This window comes from Sminthopsis crassicaudata, chromosome 1 (assembly GCF_048593235.1).
Source record: "Sminthopsis crassicaudata isolate SCR6 chromosome 1, ASM4859323v1, whole genome shotgun sequence".
In the NCBI taxonomy this organism is placed as follows: Eukaryota; Metazoa; Chordata; class Mammalia; order Dasyuromorphia; family Dasyuridae; genus Sminthopsis; species Sminthopsis crassicaudata.
Window position 1 is genome coordinate 706,027,845 of NC_133617.1, and position 27,977 is coordinate 706,055,821.

General features: G+C 47.4%; 2 protein-coding genes across 7 annotated transcripts in view; both read right to left on the minus strand.

The window, feature by feature from the left end:
• Nucleotides 1–4,381: 4,381 nt before the first annotated feature.
• CPNE9 (copine family member 9) lies at nucleotides 4,382–14,143 on the minus strand. Of its 2 annotated transcripts, XM_074284001.1 has the most exons (20): nucleotides 13,873–14,143; nucleotides 12,742–12,782; nucleotides 12,440–12,486; nucleotides 12,245–12,348; nucleotides 12,097–12,133; nucleotides 10,523–10,599; nucleotides 9,191–9,254; nucleotides 8,897–9,000; nucleotides 8,605–8,709; nucleotides 8,379–8,420; nucleotides 7,730–7,805; nucleotides 7,421–7,474; nucleotides 7,252–7,313; nucleotides 6,923–6,969; nucleotides 6,458–6,639; nucleotides 5,967–6,094; nucleotides 5,612–5,714; nucleotides 5,464–5,521; nucleotides 5,129–5,202; nucleotides 4,382–4,856 (listed from the first exon to the last, which is right to left on the minus strand). In XM_074284001.1, the coding sequence occupies exons 1-20, from the start codon at nucleotides 13,938–13,940 to the stop codon at nucleotides 4,677–4,679; spliced, it is 1,653 nt and encodes a 550-aa protein (XP_074140102.1). In that variant the 5' UTR covers nucleotides 13,941–14,143; the 3' UTR covers nucleotides 4,382–4,676. The 2 variants fall into 2 exon arrangements, with proteins under 2 accessions (XP_074140102.1, XP_074140103.1); XM_074284002.1 differs by lacking the exon at nucleotides 5,129–5,202 and having other exon boundaries at nucleotides 4,709–4,856.
• An 831-nt stretch (nucleotides 14,144–14,974) lies between these two features.
• The window catches only part of MTMR14 (myotubularin related protein 14), a 45,563-nt gene continuing 32,560 nt past the window's right edge, over nucleotides 14,975–27,977 (minus strand). For 3 of the 5 annotated variants that reach the window (XM_074283957.1, XM_074283953.1, XM_074283954.1), the window contains exons 15-19: nucleotides 26,239–26,297; nucleotides 25,947–26,085; nucleotides 25,010–25,189; nucleotides 19,567–19,722; nucleotides 14,975–15,619 (exon numbers count right to left, since the gene is read on the minus strand). In XM_074283957.1, the coding sequence (XP_074140058.1) occupies nucleotides 15,439–15,619; nucleotides 19,567–19,722; nucleotides 25,010–25,189; nucleotides 25,947–26,085; nucleotides 26,239–26,297 (715 nt within the window). In that variant the 3' untranslated portion in view covers nucleotides 14,975–15,438. The remainder of the gene's footprint in view (nucleotides 15,620–19,566; nucleotides 19,723–25,009; nucleotides 25,190–25,946; nucleotides 26,086–26,238; nucleotides 26,298–27,977) is intronic. The other 2 variants (XM_074283956.1, XM_074283955.1) reach the window with 1 other exon arrangement.

Genomic DNA, 27,977 nt, shown 5'->3' on the forward strand with positions numbered 1-27,977 from the left:
CTGCCTGCCCGCCCTCCCCGCTGGGCCGAGCTAGGGCCGAGCGCCGGAGCCCTCCCCCCGGGCCGGGCGGGGCCGGGAGCCCGGAGGGAGCGCCGAGGAGAGGGGCGGGGCTCGGGCGAAGGGGCGGGCTCGAGCCGGGACTCGCGCGGAGGCCGGCCCGCCCGCGTGGAACAGGGACGGCGTGCTGACCTCGGAGCTCGAGGCTGCGGTGGCGACCAGGGATCGAATCCCTCCTCGGCCCTCTCCGGCCGGCCCTTCTCACTGCGGGGGCCCGCTCGGGCCTGGCCCTTGAAAGGCGGATGAGGACCTTGGGGCCTCCGCTCTAGACCTGCCAGAGGGCTTGGAAACCACCGAGCTTCCAGAGGAGGAAACTGAGGTCGGGAGAGAGTGAGTCCTTCTTGTAGGGCTTGAATCCAGGGCCCGTCTCCCCGGGGGGGGGGGGGGGGTGAGAGAAGCGCCACGGTGTCCTGATTCAGGCGGGCCTGGAGCCGGAGCGGAGAGCGGAGGCCCAAGGAGCGCCTTGTCTCTGACCATCTTGCAGAGCTGTTTGGAAGTCTTAAAGTGCTCTGCAAGCCTGAAAGAGGAATACAGACTAACCGGTTTGTCCCATCTATGCCTTGTTTTTGTACATAATTGTCTGCAAGTTCCATGAGAGCAGACACTTGGACTTTCTATGACTCCCAGCACTGATACAGTAGGTGCTTAATAAAGGCTTCCTCACTGGCTTAGGGAGGAAGGAAGAAGGGGAGTGGATATGAACAGGACACCTGGGGATGGGATTTTCAATGAAATGGGAATTAGTGTAGAAAAATGGTTAAAAACTGGAATTGGAAAGATTTTGGGGAGATCATCCCTTTGCAACAGGGTAAAATGAACTGCACTAAGTGGGGTGGATTTGCCAAACAGATTGCCTTTGATTAAGGAAGGGCCAGTAGGACGGGAGAAGCTGGATTTGGGGTGCTGGAGATGAGTGGTTCTTGGAGGAGGGAGGTGCTAGAAAATTGGGGCTTCAGTGCTGCTGGTTACACAACCCAGGCTGTGAGGTCCAACGGGGGCCCATGAGCACCATCTGGTCTGGGGCATGTTTGGAAAGACTTTTCCAAGGGCAGTTTGGATTGGAGGGAGGGAGATAGGGAGTTATGAAGACATTACAGTGGCTGAAGTATGGGATACAGTCTCCAGGACAACATTTACTTCCCTGCTTCAGAGAGAGATTCAAGATTGGAGGCAGTGAAGACTGCAGTCCCCTCTCAGAACTTAATAGAAAGTCTTTTTTTATTGCGACGGCTGAAGTGATTACCACGAGATCAGATTCATGATGATGGATCTCTCTGAATTTTGCTTATTGAACTTGCTTGTTTGACTTTACAACATTAAGAAGAAAAAAAGTGGTGTTTTTTTCTTGTTTTTGATTTTTACTCAGTCAGAAAGCTGAACACTGCGTTTTACCAAATGAACGAGGTTTCTTTAAGCTGCCTGCTGGACAGCTCCGTCTGGATGTGTGGTAGGCATCAGTCCAACTGAACTAGATTATTCAGCAAGTAGAGCACTTGGGACTGATGTCAGGAAGATCCGAGGTGAAGCATGGCCCAAGGTCTTCACTAGTTGCCTGCCTCAGTTTCCATATTTGTAAAATGGGAATAATAAGAGCATCAAGTACTTACCTCTCGGAGACATTGAAATGAGATATGTGTAAAGTATTTTGCAGACCCTAAAGTGCTATAGAAATGAGAACTATTATTATTGTTAGGATTCTTACAAGGTGCTGAGTCACTGGAATGAATAGAGACAATAATTATCTCATGGTTCAGTATGATTGATCTGACCCTACAAGGAGATGTTATGGGCCAGAACTTGAAACAAGGTACTGAGTGGAATGGAGGAGACAATGGTTAAATCTAGTTTAGCATTGATTTAATCCTACAACAAATAATGGTTTCCTAGTGATGAAATGATTGGTGTGTGCTCAGTGGGCAGCATACAAGCAAGAGCCTCTCAGGGCCGAGGAGGACTTTGGGGAAACTTCTCGGGAGATTCAGAGTGAAGATTCATTCCCACTTCAACCTTCGTGCTGGCTGGAGACACAAGGACAAGAGCTCTCAGGAACGAAGGAGAAAGATAGGTATTTATTAAGCACGTACTGTATGCCAAATACTGTGCTAAGCCTCTGAGATACAAAAAAGAAGCAAAAACAAGACAAAACTTCCTGTCCTTGAGGACAGGGGTGGATGAGCAATCTGCAAATAACCATGTACTTAACAAGATTATACAGAATACATGATAGATAATCTGAAGGAAGAGGGCACTGACTGATGAGGAGCTGTGAATCTCCTGTAGAAGGTGGGATTTCAGCTGTCTCAAAAGAAGCCATAGAAAGTTAGAGGCAGAGGTAGGAGGGAGAGCCTTCCAGGCATGTGGAGACCAGGCAATCCCAAGGCCCGGGGGCGGAAGGCCCTGGTACCTAGATCATCAGTGGAGGGGAGTCAGATGTAAGACAACTAGAAAGGTAGGAAGGGGTTTGAAGACCTAACAGAAGACTTGATATTTGATCCTAGAGGGAAGAAGTGTAATAAAAGTTGCTGAGTTTTGTTGAATAGGTGAGTGATTTGGGCAGATGTGCTAGGTGGCTTACAGATAAAATTATAGACTGGGATTCGGAAGGAAAGGAGTTTAGATTCTGCTGTAGCCACTTAAGAGCTGTATAACTCTGGTCAAGTCATTTATCCTTGGTCCGCTTCAGTTTCCTCCTTTGTAAAACAAGGTTTATAAAAATAGCATTTACTTGACACGGTTGTTGTATTAAATGAGATCTATGTATAAAGAGCTTTGCAAACCATAAAGTGCTATGTGAATGCTAGTTATAATTATCATTATCATTGTTATCATTATGCTTCAGAAAGGTCTCTCACTATGTTCAGAACTGAACTGAATATTCCCTTTTGACCCTTTCCTTTCTCCCCACTTAATTATTTCTATCCCAGTTTCTCCATTTCATTGTCCCCTACACCCTATATCCAGTCAACTGCCCACACTGTCAGTTTTACCTCCACAATGTGCATCCCCCTTTAACCCTTCTTTTGACTCTTTGAATCATCACTTTAGTTCAAGCCTTTCTCACCACCTGCTTGGACTAATCACCTCTCCTTTGGTTTTCTTATTTCCAAGCTCTTTCTTCCTCCAGTCCACCCTCCATATTTCCCCAGAGTAATTTTCCTAAAGCATAGTAATGACCATGTCCCTTCTCTGCTTTTGTTCAACTTTTGGAGCTTCACAACATGGCTCCATCCTAACCTTCCAGACTTTTCACAACATTTCACTTTATGCATTCAGCACGCAGAAATCTGCATTCCTTCTCTTGTCCCTGACTGATACAGGCTCTCCTTCATGTCCTAGAATGTCTTTTTTCTTGTTCTTTTTCGCCTCATGCTTTTATGTTTATATATCGGTCTGCGTGCGTGTCCCCAGAAAAATGGGAACTTCTTGAGCACAGGGACTATTCATTTTGGCTGTATATCTCCTGTATATCAGCCATTCTTGTTGTTGAGTAGGAAAAGAAGTAGGGGAGTCCCCTAGGTCTTGTGGTTGCAACTATCCCTTGTAGTTTTGCTGTGCTTGGGAACCTAGCCCCTGGGGTCAGCCCGTAGGCTGTATGTTTATTCCTCCCCCTTATTGTCCCATCTTCACTGCCCAGAAAGTTCATTTGAACTTAATGAAATGTGTATATGTGTATGTAATGGGAGAGGAGGCAGGGATCAGTACATATCCGAAATAACCTGTGCTATTAAATGGCCCCATTTACTCAGCTTGCTCCTTCTGATTGCTGGTTCTGTTTGGGTTGTGGTTAGGAACATCCCCAGCCCCCTCTTCCATTCCCATTTCTAACCTTGTTATTCCTTCCGGTCCTGTCCCCACCCCCCACATCGAATCCATAGGGGCCAGACCAATTCATTTCTTAGAACCTACTAAAAGTGGGTTCCTACTTTTGGGTGGCTAAGCCTTATAAAGCAAGAGGAATGGGATGGAGAAGATGGTGGGGCAGAAGTGATCTCTGAGTTTTTTTGGAGCTAATGGGGGCTAGACTTAGGTACCAATTTGCAGCTTGAAGGAAGAGGAAACATCCTGCTTCACATGTCAGCTAGAGAAAAATAATTGACAATTCTTCTCCCCTAGGGAATCTGGGGTCTTTATGATTTTTCAGAATGAGGCCTGTGTTTTTTTTATTCTAATCCTCATCTCTCCTTAGCTCCCAATTCCCAAAGAAACTTGATCTCTCCTTCCCAGCTTGCCATCTGATAATTCAGGCAATAGCGACTGCTGCAACGCTTAAGTGCTCAGCCTTCCCGGGACCCTTCCCCTGCCCACTGAGCTTATGAGACAGGTGTGAGGGTAAAGCTCAGCTTTATTATTGGCATGAGAACTTGGTGGAAGCTGGACTGATGGGGGAGTCCAATGGAGGGCACCAGACCCTTCCTGCTTGTTACGAGTTGGGGGTGGGGGAGGGGATGGCATGCCTTTCTTGGTCAGCCCACCGAAGGCAGGGGTCTCTGAGGACAGCTTGATATGGGGCTGCCCCTTTCACTTTCAGCTCTGGGATCTGGAGCCGGGCCCAGCCCAGCTCAACCCAGCCTTCTTGGTGACTACGAGGCAGGAAGCGATAGGGTGACCAGGCCAGCCTCTCAGGGCTGTAAGGAGGGGGGGCTGGGGCTAGCATTGGGGGCAGGCCGGGGTTGGATATCATGGGTGCGCATGTACGACAGCAGCTGTTCCGGGATCTCCGCCAGCACATCTTTGGCCAGTCTCGCCATGCTCAGCACCTGGTTCCCAGAGCGGTCAATGTAGTCTCGGAACGGGACAAACTAAGATGGAAGGCAGGAATGGCAGTGAGAAAAGGAGGTGGGTATGGGAGACAGAGAGGCTGAGGGACAGTGCGGTGAAATCAGAAGGTCGAGAACCCAGGGGAAGGGCAGGCTTGGCCATGGCCATTGAATAGGAAGGGGAAGAGAGGGGCTGAGCAGGGGAAAGGAGCACACAGGCTTGGGAAGGTGGGCTCTCCTCCACCCTTGGCTCTCCAGATGCCCCTTCTCTCTGCACTGACCCATGCACTTGCCACGCTGCCACCTGGAGCTACCTGCACAATGTCCCTCTCTGCATAGCGCCCACGAGAGGACACCCGGACATCATCTCCATCCAGTTCTTCCATTGCTAGACAAAAAATAGCCCTCTTCTCATTGAGTCCTGGGTTAGCTCCTCCCAGTCATCCCCAGTCTTAGCTAGGGTCTCAGAGTAGAGGCCCGAACCCCTCATGAGCAAAAAAAGCAGCCCCAACCTTTACTCCTTTTCATTTTTAGAACCCCCAGATAGTCCCAAAGAATAGCTCTGGATCTCAGAGCAACAGCTCATAGAAAACTGAGCCTTGATGCTCTCCCTCCGCCCAGTCCCGAGCGCCACCTCCTCCATACTCACCTTCAAACATGGCTGGCCCCACTCCGACAATGATGATAGACATGGGCAATGAGGAGGCCTACAGGGAATTGAGTTGGGGGGAGGCCCTTAGAAGGAGGACCAAACTGAAGGGAGACCCACCTCTTTCCCAATCATTTCCCCAACTTACACTGACAATGGCCTCCTTGGTCTGGGTCATATCTGAGATCACCCCATCTGTGATAATGAGCAACACATAGTACTGGGAGCCATCGGAGACCTTTGCTGCAGCCCTAAGGAAGAGCAGAGACAGAGTTACCATCAGAGTATTAGCCTCAGAGAAGGTCTTCGAAATCCCCTGTTATCTCCATGGGCCTCCTCCCACCCCCTACTCCCTAAGAGCACCGCGGGTGCCACAGATGATGCTCTCCCCACTCCCTGCCATGATCCCTTCAGGAGTCAGCTTTCCCCAGCTGCTGCTTTGCCCACCCACTGCTGCTTTCCTCCCTCTTCCTTCCTGCCCACCCACCTCTCCCCTTTCCTACCGGGCCACCTGGTTGATAACGGGGGCGAAGTAGGTGGGGCCATAGAGCTGGACAGTCCGAAGGCTTTGGAAGTAACTCTCCAGGACACCCTCAATGCCTGCACAGTTTGGGTCCTCGGAGTTGTTGTTCTGCCAGTGGAAATGACAGGGGAGGCTTAGTACAAGAGGGTCACTCTGGCTCTTCTAGGAGAGGTAGAACTGGGGGCAGGGGAGAGAGAAAGGATCTTGCCTCTGGGGTCCAGAATGCCTGTGGCAGCACTTGACCCGACCTTGGAGGAAGGGCAAAGAACGGCACATCACTGACATCACTTAGCCTCTTATTCTCCAGTTTCCTCATTAGTAAAATGAGGGGATCACAGTGGCCTTCAGTGTCCCTTCCAACTCTAAACTACGATCCTATGGGAAAGGGAGGCAGCATGCAATCCTAGTCGTCACCTGGGGGAAGAGGCCAAGGGGCCAGAGGGCCCTTGTTCAGGCCCTCCTAGCCCATACCAGAGGGAACTGGTGGGAGATGCGTCCCTCGGGGGGCACCTTGGCTCCAAAACCATAAGCAGGAAAGAGCTTGTCACTGTCGTAGTCCTGGATGATTTCTCCTACAGCCTTGAGTGCCATGGCATAAGCACTGAGCTGGTAGGGGCTCATGTAGTGTAGAGATGTGGGCTGCAGTGGGTTCCCTGTCAGGACACAGCATCCTCAGCCCTGCATTCAGATGGCCCCCTACGAAGTCCCTCCCATTGGGCCTCTGGGGTGCTGGTGGCAGGGAGTGAGATGGAAGGGATGGAGAGGATCTTGCTAAGCCCTCTCACTGGGCCTCTAGGGTGGGGAGATGGAAGGGATGGAAAGGCTCTTCCTTTAGAAGATCGTACTGGGGTCAGTAGATTGGGTTCTTCCAAAGGGTTGGTGGAGGATGAGTGCTAGTGGTCCCTCCGAAATTCCCCTTTTCATCCCAGTACTCACCGTTGGAGGCTGTGAAATCTATGGCCACAGTGAAGTTCAGCTGTGTCCTGTTGGAAGGGTAGGGGGAAGAGGAAGCTGTGTTTCTTCTCATGAGCCTAGCTTGGCTTCCCTTTTCAAACTCCTCCCCCTCCTCCCAACATAGTCTACCCATGCTACTTAGCCAAGCTAGTGCCATTGGGGGGAAGGGGAGGGACTGTGGTTTGGCCTGGATTCCAAGGGAGCCTAGGCACTGGAAGAGCATGATTGGATCCATCCTTATGGGAGAAAGCCCCAAGACCTTTTTCTTCTGGGTGCAGAATCATGCAGCTACCCCATAAACAGTGACTCACCCGCCCTTGATATAATCAACAAAAGTGAATTCAGAATCCACGGTGAAGGAGAGAAGTGTCACCTGGGAATAAGAAAGAAAGACCTAGAGAACTGTATGAAGGAGGAGAAGGGAACATTAGAGGAAGAAGAAATGGGATGAGCCTCAGGCAGGGCCCCCATAGCACTCACCGTCCCGGAATTAACATATTTCTTTTTCTTACATTTCTTCCTGGGGTTGAGAACCTACAATGAGGGTAAGGGAATAGAAATGGATGTGAATATGCATATGCACAAATCAGATTGGAGGGAGCAATGGTTGGCTCTGGGACATGAGTAATAGTTACAGGAATAGTCATGGGCCAGGGAAGCCTATGAGACGAGCAAAGGTAGGCACAAGAGACAAGGAGGGAGGACAAGATAAAGTTCATGTGTTGGAGGGAGATAGCAGAACACAAATATAGCCAGATTCTGGGTTGTCTCCAGGTGGGGACATCTCACCTCATACACGGTGAACTGACTTTGGGCCTTGGTTAGCTCCCTGTAACTGGTGGTGAATTCGCCAATGAAGTCATGACTGCAATAAGAGAGGAACTAAGATTAGGTGGGAAGGGCAGTCTGCCAAAGCTCAAGCCAGGCTTCAGGCCCTCTGGTGACTTCCCTATGTTCTGGGTTTCAAAAACAAAGTTTCCCAGGAGAAAAGGACTTCAATGGGAAGACAAATGAAAAGGTAGCATAACATGGGAGGAAATATGCTGGCTGAGGAATTAGAAATGGGGTGATTTCTGGGCCTCTGTAATCTTTTTTTTTTTTTTTTTTTTTTTTTTTTTTTGAGGCTGGGGTTAAGTGACTTGCCCAGGGTCACACAGCTAGGAAGTGGTAAGTGTCTGAGACCAGATTTGAACTCGGGTCCTCCTGAATTCAAGGCTGGTACTCTATCCACTGCGCCACCTAGCTGCCCCTAATCTAATCTGTTAAAGGGGAATGATGATAATCTCACTGGGCTGTGGTGAAGATCAAATATAATAATAGAAGTGAAATTTGAATAAACTATAGAAGTTTGAAATATTGTTTTTATATGTAAAAAAAAAAAAAAAAAAAAGCAGAGAGAATGGCTCTCTTGGGGAAAAGGAACATGGGGTAGTTTCACCTTCCATCCCGGTCCCAGTCATATACATCTATTTTCACAGTCCTAAAACAAAAAGAATCAATGTGGCTCAGGAGGTTTCTCTTGGTCAAAATCCCCTCCCTTTCACCATTTGAGGCCCAGTGCCCACTTCACTTAGAGAGGAGTTGGTACTAGATTGAAGTAGCCCCATCACCTGCCCCCTCTCCACCCTGATCTTTCCTTTCCCTCCCACGAGCAGTGTCCAGACCTGTCATAGTCTCCATTGCATAGCGCCCGCACAGGGATGGTGAAGGGTTGCCACACAGGATTCAGTGTGTTCTTCACTACCTCGGTCTTGTGGCAAATGGTGAATCTGTTTGGAAAATGATATGCCAAAAGTGGAGCTGGACACAAGAGAGACCGAGAGATGTGGGGAGTGATACAGGCTGGGGTCCAGAGGAGTGGTGAACAATGGGCCCCGAGTCTCTTCACACTAAAGTGAAAGGGGGATTTGGAGCTTCTGTCTCTGACTCTGTCCTTGGTGATGATGGGCAACTCACGTGCCATCTTCATTGCTCCGATAGAAAACAAGGAAAGGATCAGACTTTCCAAAGAAATCCTTCTTGTCCAGCTTGTTGGCACAGAGCTGCATCGTGGCGATGTCCTGGGAATGGGAGACAGAGCTGGGGAAGGGGAGCACAATTTGCCCCCAGACACCTGCTTTCTTTGCATCCTTTAAAGGGATGGGAGGGAAGTTGGGATGACCGGGATCTAGGAAGGACCAACTGGCCTGAAGTTTTTCCCGGGAGGGAAGACAAACAATAAGAAGGGAAACAGAGGTATGAACTACTGACCCGGCAATTACTGAGCTCCTCTGCAGTCAGCAGAATGGTTCCACACTTCTTCCCAGGGATGCCCCTAGAGGCAGAAATGAGGCATTGGATCAGAGTAGGAAGCTGAGGGAAATGTGTGAGGATTAGGATAGAAGGGAGATGAGAAACGGGCCAACTCCTTTGAATCAATTCCTATTCCTTCTCAGGAGCTCCTGCCTACATCTCTGAGCTGGAAGGGACCACATCCTCACCCCAATTCTTTTGACCATATGTCAAACGATTCTTAGTCAATGTTGCTTAAACAATGCCGACAATAAGGAACTGGCCACCTTGCAAGGCTCCCCTTCTATTGGAAAGCTCCACTTGTTAAGAAATTTTTGCAGACTGAGCCAAAATCAGTTTCCCTATAATTTCTGTACACTGGTAGTTCTGTTCTCTAGGTCAAGCCAGAATAAGAATAAGCTTTTCTTTGTATGACAGCCCTTAAAATGGTTAGGTCATGCCATAGTTCCTTTAAGACTTCCTTAATGACCCTTGAGTCATAGAATCTAAACCGATTGCAGAAGGGAACCTTGTAGGTCATCTAGTCTAGGGCTTCCTAAACTTTTTCGATCCCTTTTTGCCTGAGAAATTTTTACTCAATCCCACCTATATGGGTATAGAAAATAAGTATACAGATCAAATATTTGTTGATAATAAATCATAATTTTGTGAATCTCCACATTGTTACATGATCCCATAGGGGGTCACAACCTACAGTTTTAAGAAGCTTTGTTGTAGTCCAAATCTCACATTTTACTACAGAAGATGTAGTCAAAAGTGACTTGTGTAAGGTCCTTCAAGTAATAAGTGGCAATGGTCTAAGGGCTTAGGGATAATCTGTCAGAGATGGGATAGGGTCACTTTGGGTAGTAGGAGGGCTAGTGCAGTTCAAGGAAGGGAAAGATCATTGAAGGCTCCCGCAATGTGAACAAGATTCATGGAATAGGTAGGGTTTGAGTTGGTCTTTAAGGAATGGGTAGAATTTATGAAGAAGGCTAGAGATTATTCCAGGCTGGAGATGATGATATGGACAAAGCTGTAAATGTGTAAAATTGTCATTGATTCAGGGTCCAAATAGAAAAGAGGCTGAAGCAGAATTTTTGTGAGGGGAGGCTGTAAAAAGACCAGAACAATGACAGATTGGGGGTGAGGCAGGAGTTGCTTAGATTTTCTTTGGTGGAATCTGGACTGGGTTCCCCTCACAGATTTTTTTCATCTTCACTAGTCCCTTCTCAATAACCACAAGAGCTGGGCTGAGGGCTCCTAAAGCATGAAGATTTTACCCTTCCCATTCTGTGAGGCTGGGCTTACATGAGTGGTCGTTCCACACGGCTGCCTTGCCCTCCAATCACTTCTCCCAGTGCTAGGAATGCCTGTCCCAAGAAATCCTGTAGAAGGGACATAAAAGTCAAGGGCTAATTGTACACTTATTTCAAAGTCCAATTCTTTTTGTACAGCAAAACAACTGTTTGGACATGTATACATATATTGTATTTAATTTATACTCTAACATATTTAACATGTATTGGTCAACCTGCCATCTGGGGGGGAGAAGGAGGGGAAAAATTAGAACAAAAGGTTTGGCTATTGTCAATGTTGTAAAATTACCCATGCATATATCTGGTAAATAAAAACTATAGATAGATAGATAGATAGATGATAGATAGATAGATAGATAGATAGATAGATAGATATAGTCAAGGGCAACGTGAAGTATGTTTGTGTTCTCAGGGCTTGAAAGGGCAGAAAGAGTAAAAAGTGAAAAGGACTGAGGAACAGCACCCCTTCGGAAGAGGAAGTTAATATTGAGGTGTTCTATTTCCTGAAGGAAACACTTGACTGATGGTGTCTAACCACTAGTTTTTTCAAGTTGGGACACTCCCAACAGTTGTGAGCTTTTAGAGAATCCTGAAATCCTCAAGTTAGATCTGGATTGGACCTTGGAAATAATCGATTTCAGTATTTCCCAGAGTGTTTTAGAAAATCTTGGTGTTTGCAATTTGAGTGAAGGTTCTGTGAGAGAAATGCAGTGATAACAATGCTTTCTCTCCACCAGCTAGTTCTTTGTAACTTTATAAAGTAATATCACTTCTTGGAGCACGTACAAATGACTTGCCCCCTTAACAAAGCTAGGATGGGTCAGCTTCAGTACTTAAACTTGGGAAACATCAGACTGCCTTGAACATTAAAATATTGCCCATTATAGGTACTGCACACAGAAGCTGATCAGTATGGAAATTGGCTTCATTACTGGTGTTCTGTTCCCACATCTCGGGGACATCTCAGTACCATATTTCAGGGAGCAGCATTTGGGGATTCCAGTAACATAATTGGGGTCCCCATGTGTAATTAGTTTGGGCAGTTCTGATGGAGTTGCCCCAAATCCACGTTTTACAGATGTGGAAAAGGCCAAAAGGGCACTTTGCCCAAAGATAGATCTGTTTTAGGATATGTGAGCAAGGAACAGCAGAGCTCCAGGAATACCAAGGCCAGCTTTTGCTCTGGAGACTTTGGCTAAGAGCAAGAGATAGGAGCAGCGGGCTGCAAGGGGGGCGGCGGAATCCTCAGACAAAATCTGTCTCCCATTCCCTCTCCGACCTATGATTCCGTTAATCTGTTAATCCTCACCTTCTGCCGGGTCCCAGCAGCAGCAGAGGAAAAAGGAAACAGGAAGTGAACAAGGCTAGCAGAACCACGCAGTGTCTAGGTTGTGGCAGCCATGCCCTATCCAGTCCAAGGGAGAGGAGAACCAGAGATGGGCCTGGATAGAGTCTCACAGGGGAGAGCTTCAGGTCCTCCAGCTTGACCGGGTCAGAGATGGGGTGGGGTCTGAGGAGGATGGGAGAGAGAAAGGAGAGCCGAGAGGGGCGTCTCGGACATCTTACCGGTTTGGAGATGTTGGTTTTGGAGTCCACGTTGTACCTGGGGAGAAAACCAGGGGGAACTGGGCTGAGTCGGCAGGACTGAGGAGGGAGACGGCTGGGAACGGTGAGGACAGGTGGAGAGGGGGCCTTCGCTTCCTTGGCTACTCACACATCGAATCGCAGGTTCTGTTTTTCCTCGAAGAAGTAATCCAGCACAAATTTGCGAAGGAAGTCAGGGTTCAGTGTGTTGTCGATGACCTCAGTCCGTCCAAACTAGGGGCGTGTGGGGGAGGAACCAAGGGTCAAGCTCCATCTGCCCGATGTCCTGGGCCCCCTTTGTCAAGCCTGCACACCCCACACTTACCTCCCGCCACTCCTGGCTGGCTCTGGTTTGAGTGAACAGCACCACCACTGCGGAGACAGGCTGTTAACTGTACCCATTTCTCTGGCTCCCGGGGATCCTCGCACCACCCTCACCCCCGGGGGAGAGTGCCATTAGGATAAGGGCCCCCACATTTGGTCCTCATCCCCTTTTGATAACCTCCCCCTCCCATTTCCCTCCACTTGACCTCCCCATTGGGCTCTTCCTCCCTCGCCCCCCAAGCCCCATTCTGGTTCCGCCTCCTCCTGCCCCCTTGCCCCCAATCTCAGCCAGCTGCTGCCTACTGGGGTCAGACTTGGAAAAGGTGTCGAGATCCAGCAGATTCCTGAGGAAAGCGGTAATAGACAAGCCGACAGACAGACCAAAGAACAGACAGACAGGAGAAAGAGCGAGACAGACAATTGCGGGTCAGCTGCTCTCTCTCTCTCCCCCCGCCCCCCCCCCCCCCCGCCCCAGCTCCCAGAGGCGTGGTGACATGGTGGCGGTGGGATGGAGGGGCAAGCCGGGGGTCCTGGGGAAGGGCGGTGCTCTGAGCTCCCAGACTTCGGTCCGTCCCCTTCCCCCGCCCTTTCCTCAGGACCCTGGACAGCGCTCCTGTTCCTGGGAGCCCCCGCTGCTCCACACCCCGGTTGTCTCGGAGCTTGCTTCGGGGATGCCGCAGGAACCCGAGGCGGGGTCTACAACTTTCTCTTCCCCAGCCCTTCATTGGTTTCTGCCACTACCCCCCATTCCGTGCCCACGCCCCAAATACACTCCTCGGGCCTCCCACTTCAGTTGCCACTCAGAGGCTCCGTATTCTCCTCGAGACCCCTCTCCCGAGACTCCCCGGGGGCCGGGGCCCGAACCCGAGATCGGGGAGGCGGAAAGGCGACGCCAGAGGCGCTGGGAGCTCGGCCAGCCGCTCCATGATCCCCGCTCCCTTTCTTCTCCCCCTCCCCGCCACTTTCACCCTCCCCCCTTTCCAGAGCTGGTTTCTCTCTCCAGCCCCCTCGCCCCCGTCTGCTTCCCGCTCAGCCCCGAGCTTTCTGCTCCTTCCCCTGCCTTTTTCTTCTCTTCCCCTTCCCTCACCCTCCCTACCTGTTTGTGTCCCCCGGGGTTTTGCCTGACCATCTCCGTTCCTTCCCCCCATCTTTACTCTTTGCTCCTCTCCCATTCCCTACTCCGTTCTTCTCCCCTGGAGCCTCCTCGCTCCCCTTTGCTCCCAGCCTCTCCTCTCCCGCTCCCCCACTCCTGGCCGCCCAGCCCCTTCTCGGGCTCAGCCCCTACCCTCGTTCGAGCTTCTCTATTCTCTCCCCGACCAGCTCCGTCCTCCCTCCCGGGTGCGGCTCCGAAGGGGCAGTTCGTGGCGCCCCCCCATGGAACCTCGCAGCCGCCCCTGGCCGCCCACCCACCACGGGCGTTGGGGCCCCGCTCACCGGCAGGACACGGTGATCTCGATCTTGGTGGCCGGGACGCTGCGGTCCGAGGCTCCGGTAAACGACATGGCTGGGAGCCGGGGGCAGGAGGTGGCCGGCCTGCTGCTGTGGGTCCCGAGCGACCCCCGCCGAGGGCTAGAAGGGCCCGAGGGCCCGAGCCATGTGCAGGGGCAGCGCGGAGGCGGCCACCCCGGCGTGCGCTCCCGCCCGCGCTGCCGCTGCGCCCGCTCCCGCGCCCAGACTGTGCCTGTGGAAGCCACTGCGGTCTCCAGATGGCAGTGCAGGCCCCGCCCGGCGGCCCGGAGACCGCTGGAACACAGCCCCCCGACGGGGACGCGCGCGGCGGCGCCCGGGAGGGGGCCGGGAACGGGCCGGGAACACCCTCTCCCGCAGGGAGCGCGGGCCACAACTTTCATCAATTTCCCAGCACAGCCCGAGCCCTGGCGGAGGGCAGCCACCTCCCTGACTCCCGCCACCTCGGACTTCTTCGGGGGGTCGCTAAGCTTCTCGAGGCAACTTAATATTCGTCCCCCCCCTTCCTCCCCATCCCCCACCGCGTCTCTGGTGCTAGATGTGCAGCCGCTCACCGGGCAGCAAGTGGGGTTTTCCTTCGTGATCCGTGCAGCTCTGGGGGAACTCCACGGCTGTCAGAGCCAGAAGGGGCTTTAGAAAGTTCCTCCCAACCCCCTTCAGGAGGCGCTCTCCCTCCGGCCCGGGTGGTTTGCCCATGCACTTTTAATTGGGTGCCAGTGGTTCCGGGCAGTTCAAGGACTCCTTCCTAGGCAGGCACCGAGTTCGACCCCCCCCTTTCTGGGAGGGCTGTGTTGGCATCGTGATCCTGGAGTCCAGGCCTGCCTCCCCTCCTCCCCCAATACAGGCTCCCTAGGGCACTTGGGCCAAGGAGAGGCCAGGGAAGTTGGCATCTCCCCATTGCAGGAAAGGAGACCCAGAGGTGGGAAGACCCAAGGGGCAGCTAATGAGCTCTGCCCTCTTCAAACAAACTGGAGGCTGCAGAGTACCCCAAGCCAGCTAGTGGCTAAGCTAGGATGCAAGCAGGACGAGGGGCAAAGCCGGGCAGGAAGGGGAAGGGAAACCCTTCAAGTAGTGAGTCCAACATCTTTATTCTTTGTGTCACAATCATTCTCCTCAGTGCAGATGAGCACCCTTCCCACCCACTGCCCAATCCCCACCCCCCAGCAATAAAAACCAAGGGATTCCTCCCAGAAATGCTGCCTCTCCTCGGTTCCCAGAGCACTGCTGCTTCCAGCTGTGAAGGGACCAGCCGGGCAGAGGCTGACCAGAACTGAAGGGGTATGTGGGAAGGGGAGAAAGGCTTTGTGGACTGGGCCAAAGACAGGAATGGAGAGTGATGGGCAGTCAGAAGTTTAGTTTTGCAGAGACGGCTCACAGCTAGGGCACATTCCCTTGGGCTGCCAAGTGGTGGCAAGAGACTCCTTGAGGATCTGGGGGGAAACCCTCAGCTTCAGGGCTCTCATGGCTTTTGATTCCTCCAGTGGCTCAGCTGGGGAGGGGGCAGGACAGGTGATTGTCTGAGCCCTCAATGGTTCACAGAGTGCTACTGGATACTCTGAGTCCCACGCCCCGGGCGAACTGCTCCAGGAGACCCCCGATGGCCCCTGAGGGGCTGGGTGTCACTGACTTGAGTCCCACTGTGCTGCTGTAGGTAGCCAGGAAGGTGGAGCGGACTTCTTCTAGCCTGGATTCCCGTTCAGTTGGTGCAGTAAACCTGGACCAGGGGAAGGAGGAGAATTGTAAAGGATACAATTATGCTGGGCTGTCACTTAGGGTTCACACAATTGGGAAAAATGTTTCTTCCCAGTGTCCCTGGCCAAGCATTTGTAGCCATCTTGGTGCCACCCCCACTACCCAACCTTTCAGCAGAAATGGGACATGAGCTACTTTAGGTGGCTCCCACTGTATCTTGAGGGGGAAGGAAAAAAAAAAAAAAAGAAAAAAAAAAAAAAAAAAAAAAAAAAGCTTTGCTACAACTATCTCAGTCATCCCAGATCTGCATTAGAGACGAATGGAACAGACACACCACAATCCTCTTCCAGCCTCCTTGAGCAGGAATGACCCTGGGCCAGAATCCCTTCTTATCTCGTGGTGAACAAGCAATACAAACATTTAGGTGTCAGAAGGCCGGGGCATAGGATGCCAAGCAATGGGAGAACTTTTCACCCGCAAACAGGTCCAGAGGCCCTGAGGTTTGTTGGGCTGTCCCCTATTCCCTGCACCAGAGCAGAGACTGAAGGGGCTGTGGATCCTTAACTCAGCCTTCCCCAAAGGTGGCTTTCCCACCAGGCCCCAAGGCTGCTTTTGTCAACTCTCCTCTAAAGACAGGGAATTTAAGCCTGTGCTGCAAGGACCGTTTTCCAATTCAGGGTTCCAAGTCAGTTCTAGCTCAGATGGCTGGAATTATCTACTACTAGTTAGTTTTGGGGATAAGGGAAGAGGAGAGTCTCTGCACACTCAAGAGGCCCCGGTTTAAGGCTCATGCACTGCCCTATTATCCAGTGCTCTCCTTTCCAAGAGCTTGTGCTTCACTTTGCCTCATGGCTGCCCTGTAAGAAACGAGGCGTTCTGGCCCCTGCCTGTCCTTACATTTTTGCCATTAAAGGAATAACAGACCATCCTCAGCTACTAAGGATTGGGATCAGCTTAGGCAGCAGCACTCTGAAGGCTGCCTTTTCACAAGGCCACTGCTGCTGTGTGGCTGATGGATTAAGTGCAGGTCACAAGTCTGCTGGTACAGAGGTTGAGGAGAATGACAGTCACGAGGGATGGGTGGCAGCTTCCCCCTCCCCAAAAAGATTTGTTTCTGCCCCCTTTGTCTTTAGCCTCTTGTGACAGCTTCAAATCAGGCCCCACACCCCCCTCAGAGGAAGGAGCAGGGCTTCCTTATTAATGAAGGAGCAGGCAGTTCTTCTGTGGTCACATTCCCAATTCAGGAGGATAAAAGTCGCATCCAGAATTCAGACTTCTATCACAAGCAAGCTTTGCATGGAAATTTCATTTGACGTCAGCTTGTGATATGCAAACTCCATCCTCAGGCACCATCTCACTGGGGACATGAAAATTTCATCACAATACCACCAAGCTTTTCAAGTCCCTTCTAAGAAATAAGGGAATTAGGAACCACATACTATGCCCTGGCAAACAATACTCAAGAGAAAAGGCCATCAGCCATCACAGGCTATGTCCTAGCTTAGATGTAAATGGAACTTTCCAGCTAAGAAAATGCCCACCCTACAAGATGGCAGGCAGACCAATGCCAAGTTTCCCTTCAGGATCCCTGAAACATAAGGAAAAGATGTCCGAGATGAGAACTCAAGTGAAGAAGGAAGAGAAAAGGACAAGCCTCTGCGGCTCAGCGCTTATGGCTACACTTGAAGGGGGGCGGGGGGGGGGGGGGGGAGAGAGATAAATTAATACAATGTAAAAGGTACTTTTCCCTTCAGCTGAAATTACTTGGGAATTAAAACTTCTCCATAGAACTGCCTTTGTAAAAATAATAAAGTTTCACTTAGAGCACATCTGCTTCTTGTCTGGAAGCAACTTGGTACAGTGTTGGACAGGTAGAACATGGTTACTCCCAATTAGATGGCAATTTCACAAGGTGCACACATGTACGTTTTTATCCTCCTGTACAACAAAGAGGGAAGACTGTTTCTTGTAAGACAAGTTTAGGTGTTTTGTCTAAATACACAGCAGGTCGATGACGAAACTGGCAGGATAAGGAACAGCAGGAAGAGTCATACGGTGTCCATCACAGAAGTCTCACAGGCACTGAACACCCTAGTGAGATGTCCAGTCCCATTTAAAACTCAAGGCCAATCAAATAAGAGTCTAAGGAGAAAACAGGCTATCTACTGACATAAGGCAAACCTGGGAAGAAAGTCGAGCACTACTAAGAATTCTCCTCCATTTAGAGACTGATATAAGGAAAATAAGTTTTATAACTTTCTGAGGATCTTACGAACAGCTCTATTCTGAGTAAACCAGGCAAACTTTTGAAAGGCTAAGCAGATTAATTTTTCTTAAAGAGATTCCAGAGCCCCAGATCTCACTGGCTATATGAGTATCTTCTGTTATTTCCAAGGATTTCCCCTGTCCCTCCCTCTTAAGGTTATTGAATTGCAGGAATTCTCATTCCATAGCCGCAAGATTCTAATACAGATGAAAAGCTTCCAAGGGTTTAGGACTCACCTATTAAAGGTATAGAAGGTATAGAAGTAATAATACAAAGAAGCTATTGGTCACTTTCATCCTTTTGTAGTTTCCAAGTGCTGACTTTTCTTCCAGGGTGATTCTATGTCCATGCAGCTGTAGAATAGTCCCAAACATCCACTTCCTTTTGGTTCTCAAAAGAATCCGACTCAAGCCTTTCTAAAGGCCATCAGTATGAGCTCCTAAGTTAGGGCAAGGGGCAAACTCTTAAGTGACCAGGATTTTCCCTACAGTCATATCTTCGGATAATTTTCTCTGCTGACATTTCCATTCAGCAGAACCTGAGCAACCCTGCTTCACACATCAGGGGAGCAGACTCTTTCTACCCCTTTATCTCAAGGGGGAAAAAAAAAGGAAAAATCAAGAATATTTATGTCGTGGGGGGTGGGAATGAGAAGGAAGAGACAACATTGAAGGCCCTCTGATCCTTCCTTTCTTAGGTTGATATATTGGGGAGGATATTTTTTTCAAATGTCATGGCCAAGTCTTCCTTTTGGAGGAATCTAATTTAACAGAGCACAGTGGTTAAGCAGTTGACCCTTCCTTTGAAGGGCAAAGGGATATGGCTGGATGAATGGCCAAAGAAGGCATTAGGAAGCACCTATAAAGGCTGGCTAAAAGATCGCACTTCCCTTTTGAGCTTCCCTAAACAAGACAATCTCTAATAGGAGCCCTCCTCAGCACTCAAGGCATGAAGACAGGTTTATAATAGCTATAGAGGCTTAAGAAAAAACTCCAGCACAACAGCAACAGCGTTGGTGTCGGAAGCATTTTCCCTACGAGTTAGAGGGCCAATGGTAAGAGCTGTAGACTACACTCCCAATCAATGGGGAAAGCATAACAGGAAGAGGTTATTTTTACTGCTGGTGGTCAGTCTTCCATCCTATTTACATTTTTCCTGAAATCTAGGAAATACAGTAAGTTCTGAAATATCCAATCCTTTGAACTATCTGCCCTATGTTCTAGATAGTAGAACTAGTGTTTCTTGGATTGTCTTCTGCAAAGATGGTTTCAGAGGTAAAATTAATCTAATTGCAAGTCAGGAAAAATACATCTTGCCCAAGCTCCAAATTAGCTTCCTCTCATGTCTGGCCTAAGCCACATGCTTGCCTTCACTCTCCCACATTCCTTTCCTTCAAAAGATTCTCTCATGCAAAGGCTTGAACAGAAATAGAACTCTCTATAGTTGTAGCCTACAGAAATTTCCCTTGGGGAACACCCCCACTGAGAAGGCTGCCGATAGGCTTCAGAAGCTGGGAGGGGGATTTAACATTACACCAAAACACTTTCCAGGCAGGTACCAAAGAGGACTCAGGAACAGAACACATTTAGCTAGAAGGCAGGTAGATTCAAGTGATCTGAATCACCAGATAAATCGGCTTTTTCTATACTTAACACTGGCTCTGACACAGGTAAGGCAGCACCCGGACTAATCAATTCACTTACAGACAACTGTTAGGGAGCTCATCCGAGAAGCTGAAAGGGAGAGAGGAATCTGTGGTCAGGACTGCCCGCTCCTGAATACTGCCACAGCCTGTTACCAGCTGCCAGCTGCCATAGTCTGTAGAGATGGAGGATCCAGGCAAGGAGTGGTCCTCTGATCTGGGGCAGAGAAACAGAGAGGGGAGATGATGTAATCAGTGCCCATCAGTCACATGACTGGTTCTTCCAAGTCCCATCAGGGTGGCCAAAGTTAGAACATGGGGAGGTTAAATCAGTTCTGGGCATCAAGGCTCTGAAAAGGTCAGAGTAAATCAATCTCCACCGAAGTGAAAAGAAGCCAGATGTGGCTAGTAGTGACTGAAAGAGCGGATCCTACAGGAAGAACCTCATGCAAGGGATGCAGACATATAGAAGTCTGGTGGAACAACACAACAGGACAGATTACCCATGAAACCAAAGACACCAAGCCCCAAATCAGTGACCACGTGGATATAAGAGGTGGCTGGTATTACGAGTGGATGACGGAAAAGATTTCACTGGAGAGCCGGAGAAACTCTTGGCTGATTTGGCAGCAGAATGACACCATTATAGACTCAGGCAGGATCAAGGAGAGAGATTAGGTAGGCATCTGTGATTCAGAATGGTCCTTTAACAGCATGAGAAGGAAGTAAACTGAAATTTTTTTTTTTCACCTGAGAAAGTTTCGCCATCCTGGGACCCAAGGTGTGAAGGTATATGGTATAAAGTATGTGAGAGTGATCCAGACACTTAAGGCTTATAGAAAATCCTACTGAGAAAAGGATGCTTGCCCCTGTGCAGTCATCCAAGAAAGCAAACAAAGACAAAAACATGATTTTGTCTTCTTCGGAAGGCTTGACTGTTTGCACAGGCAACTTACCAGCCTTTCCAAAAGCTAGTTCACACTTAGAAGCAATAACCCCAGCATCTGGGTTGGTCTATTTGCAAGGATATTCATAATAAGAGTCAGGGAGAATGAGTGACTGCTTTATTTGAAAGAACTAGGTGAAGAAGAATGTTATTGATAAATAAGCAGCCCCTTTCCAGTCCAGTTTACCTAACCCTCACTAAACCCAGAAGGGCAGCCCCTCTTTACTATCCACCTCCTGGGTAAAATCTAATGTAGGCAGGCATGGCTGGCACATACAGATGGAATACATACAGGGTCTATGCCATCTGGGCCCAGGCTTACCAATGCATTTCCAGGTCCCTAGAGGAAGAGATTCTTTGATGTGCTTTTCTTTTTTTCATTATTGTCAGGGTTGGTTATGTTAAGAGAACATGAACTGTGAAGGATTTCTGAGCCTCAAAAACAAGGGCAGAACAAGTTTGGCAGAGCTGCATTTGCCCTTGGCCCACGACTGCTGAATAAATGTCACATGGACTCCTTGTGAACATTCTAATCCTGAGAGGCTAACAACACAAAATTCATCCAACAACCACATTTCTCATCTTGGCTTCAGAACTGTTATTACCTTAAATCTGTTGTGCTCTACACATCTGCCCCTGCCAGAACATTCTACTCTTGCCCAGTTCTAGAGGTAATCAGCACAAGGGTTAGGAGACAAATGTTAGGACTGAAGCCAGGAGATGCTGTGTTCTGTTGGCTTAACATGGCAATCTATGGCAGCCCAGTTCAACCATCTTTTGAGGAGGCAATATTGTTAATAGATCGTTTATACTGGCAATAAAGTTAATATAAGGAATTTACAAAGAGAAAGGAAAGAAAAACATCTAACATGGGTCACATAGCAGAGAGAAATTAGTGTCAAGTGAAGAACTGGTGAGCATTGCCTGAGCCAGACCCAAAAGTAAGAGTTTATAATTTCTATTAAACTGGTGAAGAATTGATGATCTTCTCTACTCCTCTGGCTGACTATCCTGTGACTACAAATTCCCTATAATTTTCCAATTAGAGTTATGCTCATGTGACTACTGAGGTGATTCTTTATGGAGTCACAAAAAAAACAAAAAAAAAACAAAAAAAAAACAAAAAAAAACCCAAGTCTATGGTTTTGAAAACCTTGGCAGATGTCAGAGATTTGACAAGAAGCTTTGGACATAATTGTGTAGGTCAATTAACTTTTGAGAACACTGATTTGTCCTCAAAGAAAAGAGATCCAGGACCAATCTGTCTAAATCAGGTGGAATTTCTTTTTTCAGTTCAGGCTGGTTGGCTTTCAATAGTGCTAAACAAAGAGTCAGAAGCTTTAACAAATACTTTTTGCTAAAAGCATTCCTCCTTCATTATTATGGAAAATCTGAAGACAAAGTTGGTTTGTTAGCCCTAGTCTTGAGGGAAGAACTAGTTGCCAAATATAAACAAAATCAGATTAGGTAAATTTGGAGGCTGGAAAACTTACGAATTTTAGCCATGCCTAACAGGGTCCCAATATTCTAGCCCAGAAGTTGTGAACATCTCTGGGATCAGCCCTAAGCCATGCATTCTTGAAACTCCCTTACTATTGTTTACATAAAAGACTTTAATATGATTAGAATGACAATTTTCTCGGAGTGGGGATGGAAATCTTTCTTGGCAGCACTGAGGAGGGATGCATCTCTTACCTGTAAGCGCAGACAGCTATTGATTAACCAGAGTAATGGAAAGCCTATATGCAATGAATGAGGTCCACAAATAAGCCTAAAAGTCTCCTAGCAACCCTTTTTCAGAATTATAAAAGAGCAAATAAAAATTCTTTTGAGGTTCTTCTCTTCCAAATGTGAAGCTTTACACCTTTGAAAGCTTATAGCAAAGTTTTTTATAGGCAACGATCTATTTTAAACCAACTGTTAGGTTAGTACGATGCTAGTTAAGTTACAATATTCGTCAAAGTATTTGACAAGGACCTCAACACTAACATTGATCCTGACAAGACTATGCTTATTAAAAAAAAAAAAAAAAAAAAAAAAGTAAAATATCAGCTGAAATCTGATCAGATCTGATCCAGTTCTCATTCTTTCTCCCATTTTACAGAGGAAGAAATTCTCAGAAAGATCCCCTTAATGGCAGGGTTCTTACCAAAACTCGGGTCTTGAAGAGAACCATGACCCATGGTCACCGAGGTTTTGCTTGAAGGATTTTTTTGTGAGAGTTAAGACAAGCACCTTTTAAATATCTAAAGTGGGGAAACAGAATGGCCTTTGAATTCTCCTCTCTCCTTCACTAGCATGCTATTCATAAGGCAGGAGATTTAAAAAAAAAAATCCTATTGTAATAAAATGATCACAGGTTTAGAATGTCTAATTCTACTCTCCAAATGATTCAACTAAAGGCCAACGGGGTTGTGAAACTGCCAAAGGTCATATGAGTATCTTCTTTCTAGCTGCCCCTCTCTGGGGGCAGGGTAGTACACCAGACCTCCAATTAGGAGGATACACATTCAAATCTGCCCTCAGACACTAACTAGGTGCCCTGTAGCACCTAACTTGTGTTTGTCTCAGTTTATTTATCTATAAAATGGGGATAAAAATAGCATCCCCGTTCCCCAGTCAGAGTGCTTCTGGAAAGGCCAGAAGAGACGAAATAAACCTTGTCTATAAAAAGATATTAGCCAAAGGACATTGGCAAAAAAATATGAGATCCAGATCACTAGGACTACAACCTGGGCCAGTGACCTGCAGCCCCTAGCTTAAAGATGGCTGTCCCAACTTCTGGCAGATGTCCAAGACATAGCTGTCTCCCCTTTAATCACAAGGAACGCCATGCTGGTCAGTAACCCCACAGAAGAGACCAACAAGCATAACACAAAATGTAAGGCAAGAGTTCCTGTGTCAGGGTACATATTCAGGGACTCCTCTCTCACAGTAGAGCCTAAGAGTAGCAATTGTATTCATTCCAACCATTAGGACTCTGATTCAGAGCCTAAACATGGACTCCAAATAATACTGCTACAATTACTGTTGCTAACAAGATGATCAGTAACAGGAGAACAGCATGTAAATTCTCTTCTATATAAATGAAAAGCTTTGTGGTTTAAAAGAAAATTCCATTTTTAGGAAAACTAGGTGATAGAAACCAGATTTCTCTATTTTCTCCCCTATATGTATACACATGTTTATGGGCACATATGTGGATCATGTAACAGTTTTTACATATAAAATCATTAAGGGAAAAATATTTACAGATGAGGAGCTGATAGCAGAAACCATAGCAATTTATGAAGAATCAAGACTTCATTTAATTTTTCCCCAGCGAGGAAAATTACTATAGTCCAAATGAGCAAAATTTTTACTGAACTTACTCTTTCAAGACCCATTCCCACTGTCAGCTTGGTTAGTAAAGCCCCTAAAAAATCTGGGCTCCAATGCAAGGTAGTTCTATTAATTCTACAGGGAGACCTAGACAGGATCAGTTTAATAAATTTATATAGGGGAAAAAAAAGACCACCAAGATTATCCAATTCTCTAAATCCACATTAATGTGCTATGTTAAAAATTAATTATTAGCTGTAAGTACACAGGATCCCTTCACAAAATTCAAATTCTGGAGGCACTAATTACACTAATTTTCTGAAATCTTAACTCGGGGGATATATATATATGTTCAATGTAACCATGTAGGTTTCCCCCCCCCTAAAAAAAAAAACCAGGAAAGGAAATGTACCTACTTTGTTTGAAGATCTATCAAAGTCAGGGTAGTGAAGGGTATAGGAACACCATAATGATTTCTCAAAATTGATCAGATAGGGGAGGGAGAGCAGAAAATCAGAATGGCAAGGAGGAAGAGAAGCTGGCAATAGTTAAACACTCTTCGACATTAAATCAAGTGCTAACCATGAAATCTTTTCCCTGGGTAATACCAAAGTTTGTATTCTCATGCCCATTCCAGTTTTTCTAGTTCTTTTATGTATCCAGTTCACATTAACTTATCATTGTCCTGTCACTCCACCCTCTGTCATCAGCTGGCCACATCTACACTACTCATCTTTGACTGGATCTAGCCTTGGATTCTCCTTACCTGCACCTGAAGAGAACAGAGAAATTCTTTAGTTCAATCCTTTTCTTTTATACTTAAAGTGGAATACCCAAGAAGCAAATTGACAAAGCAGAACTGAAACTAGAAGGGCTCCTTTCCTGAAGCACTGTTTCATGCCAGGAGCCTCAATTTTTTTTTTTTTTTTGATTTCTTGGATCTCAAGTGATGACTAGCACATTAGATCTCAATCCCTGAGGGAAGGAGGCAAACATCCAGAGCAATGCCTTCTTCAACTATCACCTATAAGCTTCTCTGGTCATGACTGCCTTCCAGTTGTTTGGTTTTCACACCAATGGACTTCTTTTAAATGAAAAGATAGCTTTAGCTGTTCCTCCGATTCTAAGAGGGGAAGGATGCTGCATGCTACGGGCACTTCCCAGACTCAGAACTAAGGAGGCAGCACACAGCCAGCACCTCCACCAGCAGCTACTCTGTGGCCTTCAAACACCTCACCTGGTTTTGGGGACTTCCAGGGGACTACTTCCTATTCGGAAAAAGTTGTCAGAGTGGTTAGAGGATGAGGAACTGGAAAACTTGGCCTCCACAATCCCTTGATAGGAAGGCTGTCTGTCATCTGATTGCTGGGGACGGTTCCAGGGCACAGTCTGGGGAGAAGATGTATGACTCTTCCTCCTGCAGAGCAAGAAGCAGTCACTTTGGAGCTGCTCTTCCAAGCTCACCTTTCTGGTTTCAAAGTCACAGAATTCATTTTCTAAAAGAAACAACTTGGGAGAAGCTTGCACATTCAGCATGACTTGTCTTACAAAAATATGCCAAGAGCTTGTGAATTACTTGGGGCCCAAAGGTAGCCCTGAACATAAAGAAGAGACATACTAGAACACGGACTGCCTTCTGCCCAAACATATAGAAAAAGGATGATTGAGTCAGAGGAAACAATGACCAAATGTCTCCCAAAACACTGGAGGATTGAATATCTCCTCCAAATTCTAGTCCCCATTTCCTTCATTTCTTTTTTGATACTACTTGATTTGCTTCCTCTTCTTGACCTGCCCCAAACCTGTCTTTTTAATCAACTTTTCCAATTTCCTAATGAAAGGAAATAAGGAGTTAACCTTTTTAAACTGCCTTCCCCTTTTCCCCAGGGGAGATATTGTCTATCTACAGACTCCCTGCAGGGAGAGCAGGCTCACAGGAAGCCAATAGCATCACACAAAGAAGCTCCTTCTGTGTGGTATGGGCTTGACCACAGTGGTGCCCCTCAGCAGATGGCTGGCTTTGGAGGGGGCAGCAAGTCGCTAAGGGAACAAAGCCTCTTCTTGTCTCCTGCCCCCAGACGGTTCCCTTGATTCCTGGGGCTCCAGCTGAGTGCCCAACAGTGCTGGTTATGGCTAGGGTCACCCTTGGGGGCAGCTCCAGATTGGCACCTTACCAAGCGGCCTGTGACTGCACTGCTGTTGAGCTCGGGTCCACAGGTTCATAGGGGAAGCTGCCAGTTGCTCCTGGTGAGTTCTCAGTGATGAGAGAGAAATCACTACTTAGGCTGGTTGTGCTACCCCGATCCCTACTTTCTGGAAGAGGCCAACAGAGACAAAAGCAGCCATTTGTGAGGCGGCCACCAGTGTCAGGCACCAGGGGACCTTCCCCCCTCCCGCCACATCCTCCCTGATGGGCACAGGGGTGCCCCAGCCTGCACACATTGACCCAATAGGCCCCCAACTCACTCATGTTGCAAAGGTCATCTACAGTGAAGCCCGTGTCCCTGGCTGGAAGGCTCTTCCTTCTGGAGAGGAAAAAGAGACACTGACTGACAGCACCAATGTAAGGGGCAGCAGGCCTAGCTGTTCCTTTCCCCGTTAACTGTTCAGGACACACACCAAGCCTGAAACTGTCAAGTGCCCGATGATAGGCTACTCAGGTCATCTGAGCCACTCCTGGGCTCTTTGGCTAATTTCTCCAGAACCAGGAAGCCCTTGGTCCAATACCGAGTAGTACCGCGTGCCTGGGGTCCAATACCATTGCTAACAGATTTCAAACTCATCACATCTAACTCATTGTGTCTTTTCTCCCCTAAGAGTCAGTCCTGTTCTCAACTTCCCAGTTCTGTCAAAGGCCCCAAAGCTTGTCACCCTGGCTTTCCCCTCAGTCCCCAACAATTCTCCTTTGTCCCATATGTCTCCCATCAGTTGCCAAATCTTGCTATAACTCTTCGGTTTCCTATTCATGACACTCATTTATCTCCATTTTTTTCCTCCTCATTTGTCTCCCCTGCCTGGATTGCATTCTTCTTCATTCAACTCTTAGAAAATCTCTTTTCAAGATGATACTCAAGCAGCACTGCTGGTGCCTTCCCTTTCTAACTACCTTGTATTTATTTTATCTTTGTTCTACATCATATTCAGATAGTGTTTTAAAGTAACTATATTTGACTCCCCCATTAGGATGTAAACACTTTGAAAGTGAAGATGACTTTTCATTTTGTATTCCGAGTACCAGTATAAAGTAAGCTAGTGATATACTTGTTGAACCCATTAGATTTCAGGTATAGAACTTCTAACACCAAGATGTTGGGATTCCAGAGCTAGATAGAGCAACTAAATATTTCCTGGGAGATCAGACTTAATAGAAGCAGCTCACCTGGGTGAAATTCTGTGGCAACCATCAACTGAAAGGTCAAGATTCTTTAAATCAAGTAAGATAATGTATTTAAAGGTGCTTAGTCACAACTATATAAAAGTCACTACAATGATTATCCTTTCCCATGACCCAGGTCCCCAAGCTAGAGGATGTTATTCTGAATTATGAAATAAAATAATTTTTATGTACTTATTTATGGTCAGAATTTAATGTTGCCACAACCCTGTAGGGGTCCTCTTGATTCCTTGTGGCCACAAAAGGTTTTGTCTTGTTTTTTGAAATAAAACTCCTGTCAGGATCCCATTCTGAATAACAACTTTTAATATGAAATGCAGGACTATAGCTCTTTAAAAGGAGATGAACATAACACCAGTCAGGCAATTCTGTTGTTTACTGTGAAGTGAAACCTTAAGTGGAAGACAGCAAGAGAATTATAAGACTTCTCTAGATCTTCAATGGCAATTAACTTAGGGTCTATGAATTTGTTTTTAATACTTTGATAACTATTTCAATTTAATCAGTAAGAGGGGTTCTTATCCATCACAAGTCTTGACTTCTTTGGCAGTCTGGCTAAAGAATGTTTTAATAAAAACAAAATAGGACTATAAATATATTATATTCAAATATAGTTATCACAATATCAGAACTAATTCACAGGTAAAAACTGAAGGATTGATGGAGATTTGGCTCATATCTCCTCATGGTAACAATGCAATGGAAACCACAAGATAATATGTCTAAGGACAATTTCTGTCTATTAGCACATTATCTTCAATACCCAAAAATCCCTTAGGGAAATCCAAAGATCCCTACCTATAACAGGAAG